Source organism: Sinocyclocheilus anshuiensis, unplaced genomic scaffold (genome assembly GCF_001515605.1).
Source record: "Sinocyclocheilus anshuiensis isolate Anshui unplaced genomic scaffold, SAMN03320099.WGS_v1.1 scaffold519, whole genome shotgun sequence".
NCBI lineage: Eukaryota > Metazoa > Chordata > Actinopteri > Cypriniformes > Cyprinidae > Sinocyclocheilus > Sinocyclocheilus anshuiensis.
The window spans coordinates 420322-428783 of record NW_015549637.1 but is presented as its reverse complement, the minus strand read 5'-3'; the positions used below and the strand labels follow the sequence as shown (position 1 = coordinate 428783).

At 46.3% G+C, this 8462-nt stretch overlaps 2 protein-coding genes across 5 annotated transcripts in view; both read left to right on the top strand.

The window, feature by feature from the left end:
- Positions 1 to 6554, top strand: part of LOC107659790 (actin-related protein 10-like) — a 16482-nt gene extending 9928 nt beyond the window's left edge. The window contains exons 10-13 of the mRNA XM_016448818.1: positions 3380 to 3599; positions 3682 to 3904; positions 5618 to 5856; positions 6047 to 6554. Of these exons, the coding sequence (XP_016304304.1) occupies positions 3380 to 3599; positions 3682 to 3904; positions 5618 to 5856; positions 6047 to 6228 (864 nt within the window). The 3' untranslated portion in view covers positions 6229 to 6554. The remainder of the gene's footprint in view (positions 1 to 3379; positions 3600 to 3681; positions 3905 to 5617; positions 5857 to 6046) is intronic.
- Positions 6555 to 8253: 1699 nt separating this feature from the next.
- The window catches only part of LOC107659806 (zona pellucida sperm-binding protein 4-like), a 47502-nt gene continuing 47293 nt past the window's right edge, over positions 8254 to 8462 (top strand). For all 4 annotated transcript variants that reach the window (XM_016448834.1, XM_016448833.1, XM_016448836.1 and 1 more), the window contains exon 1: positions 8254 to 8448. In XM_016448834.1, the coding sequence (XP_016304320.1) occupies positions 8282 to 8448 (167 nt within the window). In that variant the 5' untranslated portion in view covers positions 8254 to 8281. The remainder of the gene's footprint in view (positions 8449 to 8462) is intronic.

The window sequence follows — 8462 nt, the reverse complement described above, 5'->3', positions numbered from 1 at the left end:
AAGTTCAGAATGTTATTGATGATATTGCTCCTGTAAAAGTCAGTAAGATGACTGGCAGACAAAAATCAGCTTGGAGAAAATCAACAGCAGTACAGAGTATGAAAAGACAATGTAGAAAAGCTGAGCGGATGTGTCGGAAGACGAAACTTGAAATTCACTACAGCATCTATAAAGACAGCCTTCATGCTTTCAATGTGGAACTAGCCACAGCTAGACAGAGATTCTTCTCAAACCTTATAAACAGTAACTTAAGCTTGAGCAGCTGTAGGACTCTCTGACCACTGCCTGGTTCATCTTATTATGACGTCAGGCGACAGTTTTATTCCTGAAAAGTTCCTTTCATTTGTTTTATTCGATGTGACGATAAATTCTGAAAGTCTTTCTAGTGACAAGTACTTTTGAAAAATCTCATGTTCCAAAAATTTTAGTTTTCATTTAGCCATAAATCAAAACCGAAAATTAATTAATTATCACATTTATTTTTATAATCAACACTCAAGTGAAAACTGAGTTGTATATAAACATCTAAATTGCACATAAGGCAGTTTTTATATCTGCTAATTAATAATTCATTGTTGAAATATAAACAGTGGCTGTAAAAAACTTGATTTGTGTAAACGTCTCGGGTTACTTGTGTAACCCATGTTCTCTGAATAGGGAACGATAAGCTGCGTCACTATGACGCATTGGGAACGCCCTCTAGGCGTGCCGATTGTCTGAAGCCCGTATAGAATCACACCAATTCATTGGCTGATGGCGCGGGCGCCGCCCCACGCTCTTGCGTCGCCGTCCTTATACTGGCGAACGCGCCATCTGCTCCTCAGATTTCTCTGCCGAAAAAGACCTCTTGTCGGCAGTGCGAGGAGCTTGGCAGCAGATGCAGCGTCTCGTTCCCTATTCAGAGAACATGGGTTACACAAGTAACCCGAGACGTTCTCTTTCATAGGTTCACTCAACGCAGCGTCGCTATGACGCATTGGGAATGATATACCAAACACGCCAAGCTAAAGCTCTGCCGTATTTGACCCAATGAAGAACCAGATTGTATCCCCGGCTGGTTCAAGCGGACAGAACCAGGAGCCGTTTCAAGATCCAATGAATAAAGAATATAGAATATAGAACCTGATAAAAGTGTGCGGAGAGGACCATCCTGCCGCTACACAAATATCCTCTAGAGGGACTCCCCTAAAAAGAGCTTGAGAGGAAGCCACAGCCCTGGTGGAATGCGCTCGAATGCTGAGAGGTGAAGAAAGACCACGCACCTCGTATGCCAGTGAAATAGCGTCCCTAACCCAGTGTGAAATTCTATGCTTTGACGCGGCAAGCCCACGGCACCAAAGCATACTAACAGCTGCGGAGATTTCCTCCACTGGCTAGAACGATCCACATAGAGCGTCAAAGCTCAGACAGGACAGAGCATGTGAAGTCTCTCATCCTCCCCTGAAGCAAAAGGAGGAGGATGGAAAGAGTGAAGGGTCACCACCTGAGACCGAAAAGATGCAGACAAAACCTTGAAAACAAAAACAAAAAAACAACCTTGAGAGTCAGAATCCATTCTGGAGCTGACTCCAAGGGCTCAAAAGGAGCTTCCATTATGCCCTCCAGGATGACTGATAAGTCCCAAGAAGGAGCTCCAAGGGGGCGTGCTGGTCTCAGACGCCGAACTCCACGCATAAACGCTGAGACCAACTGATGTCTCCCCAGGGGAATGTCATCCAACTCTCTCCGTGCGGCGATGGCCGCAACATAAACTCTCAGGGTAGTAGCCGCCGCTCCCGCTGCAAGTTTTTCTTGCAGGAACTCCAGCACTGGACCTATAGGGCAGTTGACTGGGTCCACCGCATGGGTTAAACACCATGACTCAAAAGACCTTCCACTTGGAGGAATACAGTCTCCTTGTGGAAAGGGCTCTGGCACTAGCAATGGTCTCCTGAACATCGGCAGGAAGACTAGAAGTCAAAGCTGGTGGCCTTTAATGAACCGCTCTCAGGGAGAGGAATCTGCCTTGAGCCCAAAGGAGAAGACGGCGCGCATGCCTGTCCAGGGTGCGGGACCGTGAACCCCCTTGGCGGTTTATATGAGATACTACCGCCATGTTGTCTGTCCTGACAATCACATGACACCCCTCGAGAGAGGGGAGAAAGTGTATCAGTGCCAGAAAGGCGGCTCTCAGCTCCAGGCTGTTTATGTGCCAGGAGAGAAACTCTTCCGGCCAAACACTGCACGCTGGCCTGCCCTCAAAGACCGCGCCCCAGCCCGTCAGAGAGGCGTCCGTCGTAACCATTTGGCGACAGTGAACAGTGCCCATACTGACCCCTCTCTGAAGAAAGAGGGGGTCCTGCCACATTGAAAGTGCACGAAAGCAAATGTGCAACATTCTTACTTGGCGAGAGGCTGGTCCTGTCGAGCGGATCCCTATGAGTTTCATCCACCAAAGGAACGGCCTCATATGAAGCAGCCCCAGGGGCAGCACAGGGGAGGCTGTGGCCATGAGGCCCAAGAGCCTGCAACAAGTGCTTACAGAAACATGATGGCCTAGCTTGAAGCGGGCCATGCATGCATTTAGGCTGGAAATCCGGGCAGGAGCCAAACGGGCCTGCATCTGAATGGAATCCAAGTGAACCCCCAAGAAAACCGTCTGTTGAGAGGGGGTGAGAACACTCTTCTTGGCGTTCATTCTGAGGCCAAGAGACCGCATGTGGCGAAGGAGGACATCCCTGTGGTGACTCACTAATTCTCTGGAGTGGGCCAAAATGAGCCAATCGTCCAGGTAATTGCCTATACGGATGCCCTGGAGCCTCAATGGGGCCAGAGCAGCATCCATGCACTTTGTGAATGTCCTTGGTGCCAAGGCTAGGCCAAAGGGAAGAACCTTGTATTGGTAAGCCTTTCCCCCAAAGGCGAACCTGAGGAACTTCCTGTGTCGCCGAATGACCTGAATATGGAAATAAACATCCTTCAGGTCGACGTTGACAAACCAAGTCTCCCCCTCGAATCTGAGACATAATAGCCTTCAGCGTAAGCATCTTGAACTTCCCTTTGTAAAGGGAGTAGTTCAGTCGGCGAAGGTCTAGAATAGGATGTAGGCCGCCGTCCTTCTTTGGGACGAGAAAATAGCGACTGAAAAAGCCACGTTCCACTTCCGCTGGAGGAATCTCCTCTATCGCCCCCTTGAGGAGAAGGGAAGATAGTTCCTGCTGTAGGACAGAAGCCTCTGAGGCGCTGCCCACTACAGTCAGGTGAACCCCGTCGAAGCGAGGGGGTTGCGACCGAATTGAAGTGTGTAAATGAGGGGAGCATTTTAGAAGCGGGACGAAAAGTTTGCACGGTCTGGCCCAGCCTTGTAAGGCGGGAGAAGCTGCCCTCTTCCTGACACGAGAGTCAAGAGCGACTTGATGGAGCTGAAGCAGGGGGTCTGTCAGACCGCTTCAGCTCAAGCCGCCTGCGAGGTCGCCGGTGGGGCAATGGGCGGCCTCGGGCTCCCCAGACCGTTGGTGGTGGGGGACGACCCGGGTCACTGCTCCTACTGGCGGTCTCCTTCCTGGGCAAGGAGCGCTCTCTGGGCCAGGAGGGATTAGGGGGCTCCCGTGCCCTTCTGGGCATAAACTGCCTGAGGGCTGCTGATTGGGATTTGGCTGCCCGAAATTTATCAACCACAGAGTTGACTGCCTCCCCAAATAGCCCAGACTGAGAGATGGGAGCGTCAAGGAGAAAAACTTGTGATCTCTGTGATCTTAAGCCACAAGTGGCGCTCTGCAGCCACCGAACCCGCCATAGAGCACCCTATAGCATGCGCGGTGTGCTTGGTGGCTCTCAGAGCCAAGTCTGTGGCTCTGCGGAGCTCCTTGACCGCCTCTGGGGTCAGATCGCCCCCCTCGTCCATCTCCTTAAGGACATCCGCTTGGTAGGCTTGGAGAATGGCCATAGTATAAAGGGCCATGCCTGCCTGACCAGCTGCCATGTAGGACTTTCCGATAAGGGCGGAAGTGGTCCTACATGGTTTAGTCGGAAGGAGAGGGCGGGACTTCCAGGAAGAAGCTGAAGATGGAGAGAGGTGCGTAGCTAGCTTATCCTTGATCGCCGGGATGACGGTATAGCCCTGCTCCACAGAAACCACTAGGTTGCTGAAGTCAGCGGCTGCCGCGTTAGCAAGGCGGGCAGAGAATGGCTGCTTTCAGGATCTGGAGATCTCCTGATGCAGATCGCTGAGAAAGGGCAGCTTTCTCCATGCGGGCCTCGAATTTGGGCCGCTCAGGTACCGCTCGTCGAGCTTAGATGACTGGGAATCGCGGGACTCATCGGGCCTATCAATAGAGAGCTTCTCTGTGGCGCACGCCAGCATGTCTACGAGCGCCGAGTAGGCCGCGGAGGGCCGCGCTTCCCGGCCGCTAGGTGGGAAAGCGTCGGCTGAAGCAGGCCCAAAATCCTCAGAGTCGGATGCCGCAGTGTACAAAACGTCCTCTAGCCCGAAAGAAATCACATCGTGCGCCTCTGGGCTAGGGCATAAATTATCATGCGCGAATTCAACCGGCGAATCTGCGCGCACGCGCTCGGGCGAGAGAGGGAGAGAAAGGGCGAGGCCCGTCTGCTCGCTCTCCATCGCCTAGAGTTCCACATCCGAACCCCAGGTCGCGGCTTCACAGAGGGCTGCGGCCTCCGGAGTGCGACGGGGAAAGACGAATGACTCCTTGTCAAAAACCGCGAGCCTAGTGCGGAGGGTTTTGAGACGGAGGTTTTCGCAAAATTTGAATTGAGAAACGCTGTGAAACGCCGTGAACCGCCTCACGCGCGTGTGAAAAACCCAAACATTTAACACACTTACTGTGAGGGTCGTCGCTCGCAATGAAGCGAGAACACTGTGGCTGGCAACGACGGTACTCCATGGCACTTCACCGCAAGGAGAACGGAGTTCCACTCTAGCAGTCGCTGAAGTGCAAATGAAGAAAGCTGATGAAAAACAGTCTGAAATCGGGCCAGAAAAATCACAACAGAAGGGCTAAAATGGCCGCTTCATGAAGGCAGAGAAATCTGAGGCGCGTTCGTCAGTATAAGGACAGCAACGCAAGAGCAGGGCCGGCGCCATCAGCCAATGAATTGGCGTGATTCTATACGGGCTTCAGACAATCGGCATGCCTAGAGGGGGTTCCCAATGCGTCATAGCGACGCAGCATTGAGTGAACCTATGAAAGAGAACATACATTAAATAATGAAGACAAAAAGTTCAGTAACAAATGTAATTTAGTCCATATATTTATCATAATGTTCCTCCTAGAGTTATTTTTTCTAGCTGACTATCAGGTTTATGGTCATTGAATGCCTCCTGAGGTAAATGTGACATTATTAATCTCAAGCTGTTTTATTGACGGTTGAAACACATGATTAACATTTAATCTTTTAGCAGACGCTTTTATCCACAGCCACTTACAAAACGGTTTCAGCTAAATATTTTTGGTTGCCAAAACTTCGACGCATCACTTAATTTGTTTGGTTTGTTTATATAACCAAAGCTGAATTTATTTATTATTTATTTTTAATTTATATAATCGCAAAGCAACACCTTAGTAACAGTCAACACCCACAATCTACCAACATGTTGACATATTTGCTGTCCTCCCAGCATTCACCTTGTTCGTTCTGTGTTTGTTCCTCACCAGTGTCCCGTCGACACTCGCAAGGTTCTGTCGGAGAACTTGGTGATAATCGGCGGTACGGCCATGCTGCCCGGGTTCCTGCACCGACTCCTGGCTGAGATCCGCTCGCTGGTGGAGAAACCCAAGTACCACGATGCTCTGGCTACCAAGAGCTTCCGTTTCCACAGCCCACCCGCCAAACCCAACTGCACCGCCTGGTTAGGAGGTGAGCAAAGAAAGGCACAGCAGAGGCTCTGAGATTCTGACCTCTGCATTGGACGAGAAAAGATCTAAACATGTTTTGTTAAAGCAATTGTGAAAACGAAGATTTAGGGTGAACTATTCCTTTAACACACCAGGATTTCACAATTTTCTGCCATTGACTCAAGGTTGTTTTGTTTCTTGTTCCCATGTAGGTGCTATATTTGGAGCATTGCAGGACATTTTAGGTAGTCGCTCAGTGTCCAGAGACTACTACAGCCAGACGGGCCGCATCCCAGACTGGTGTTGTCTCAGCACCCCACTACCGGATTCAGTCTATGAGGCGGGAAAGACGCCGCCGCCTTTCATGAAGAGGGCCTTCTCCACCGAGAAATGAACTGGACACTTCAAATCTAGCCTCCTCTAAATCTGCTAATTCAGATATGCTCTTGTATGTTTACAGCAGAAAGTGCTGATCTATAATAGCCTCAAGTCTTTCATATTAGTCTGCTGTACTTAATTTGAATAGTAGGTGAAACCAAAGCCACTAGGGGTCAGTCACCATCAGCTCACCTGCAGACCTCTGCTTCACTGTCAAAGAAATGGGAAAATCTTTATAAATGCACTAAACAGTTTCCAGAGAACCTCCAGAGTTTTATCCAGTCTACATTATGGAAGCCCATTTCCGCCACTGAATAAAAAATAAAAGAAGGTTGTTGCTTATTTTTATCTCACAATTCTGACATAAACTTGCAATTGCGAGTTAAGTCAGAATTCTGAGATATAAACAAAAAATTGTGACTGTTTTTCTCAGAATTGCGAGTTTATATCTCAAAATTGTGCTTTTTTTTTCTCACGCAATTGCGAGTTAAGTCAGAATTGTGAGATAAAAACTTGGAATTCAGACTTTTTCTCACAATTGAGAGTTTATATCTCACAATTGTGATTTTTTTGCGAGTTTATTTCAAACAATTCTGACTTAACACGCAATTGCGAGTTATAAAGTCAGAATTGCAAGATATAAACTCAACATTCTGACTTTTTTCTCAGAATTGCAAGTTTAAATCTTTAAATTCTGACTTTATAAAACGCAATTGCGAATTAAGTTTGAAGTGTGAGATAAAAACTTGCAATTCAGATTTTTTTCTCGCAGTTACGAGTTTATATCTCACAATTATGACTTTTCTTGCAATTCTGATTTTTTTTCTTGCAATTACGACTTTTTTCTGAGTTAAAATCTCGAAATTGTGACTTTTTTTTCTCACGCAATTGTGAGTTAAGTCAGAATTGTGAGATGTAAACTTGCAATTTCGAGTTATAAAGTCCAATTTTGAGGGCGAAAAAATTGTGCTCAGAATTGCAAGTTTATATCTCACAATTGCGAGAAAAAAAGTCTGCATTGTGAGATAAAAAGTCGCAATTACCTTTTTAATTTTTTTATTCAGTGGCGGAAACGGCCTTCCATACTAAACCATGTCAGTACATATGTAGTTTAGGTTACTTTTTTTTATATTTAAATGTATGTTTGATCTTGCACCATCAAAGACAGATCATGGAAAGCATCTTGACCATAGTGCTAAGAAACTACATATTTTAATTGTATTTAATAATGAGTTTGAAGTGCTGAATATGTTCAAAAGTTTGGTGTATTTGAGTTTTGTGAAAAAATAAACATTCCAAAATTGGTGTTTGCAGCTGGGGTCTTGTCCATTAAGTGTCAACTGATTTAATAATGTTAACTCGGATTGCTCTTTTTTTTCTTTTAGCAGGCATGTTTTACAAGAGAAAGTCTGAGGTCTGATCTTAAAGAATAAAAAGCTGTCAGGGTTTCTCTTTAACTCTGTATTCTCCAGTGGTTTCAATAAACTTCACTTACATACTTCAATGGAAGCTTATTTCCCCCAAGGAATGAAAGAGGTAGATTTGGAGAATAAAGTCAGCATCGTTGAGATGTAAGCAAACTGTGAGATAGAAACTCACAATTTCTAGAAAAAACGTCAATTTTGAGAGAAAAAGTTGCAATTACCTTTTTCATTTTTTTATTCTGAGGTGGAAATAAGCTTCCATATATTTAAAGTCATTTACTGCTTAAAATAGTATATCGTCATATCTGTAAGAGCACACTTGTCTGCAGGGAGTGCTAAGGACAATGGCACCAAAGTTGAAAATCTACCTTTGGCAAGTTACAGTAACTTTTATTTTTTCAATCAGATTAGTAAAATATTTTGAATTCAGTTTAAGTTTGTGCATTTATGTTCAAAATGGAAAATATAAGAATTTAATCTTAAGAACCAATGAGAATCACCCAGTTGCATGAGCTATCAATAATGCAAGTCTGGAGAATCATGAGTGTTAATGAAGAGGGAGGGACGATAGCTAATTAGCTGAAATCTGTAGAGTACAAAAAGACCAAAGGGCAGCATCTCAATAGTGCAATTAACTCTTGGACAATGGCTGGAAGTTGGTGGTTGGGTCATTTATTGGCACTGTGTGAGTTCTGTCATGCTCTTCCAAAGTTGAGTAATCTGCCCCAGAATCATCAAGCTCTGATACTCCAGCAAACTGACCAGCGGTTTCAGCAGCCAGCTCAACAGCCTAATCAGCAGTTTCCTCAGAAGTTTCAGCAGCCAG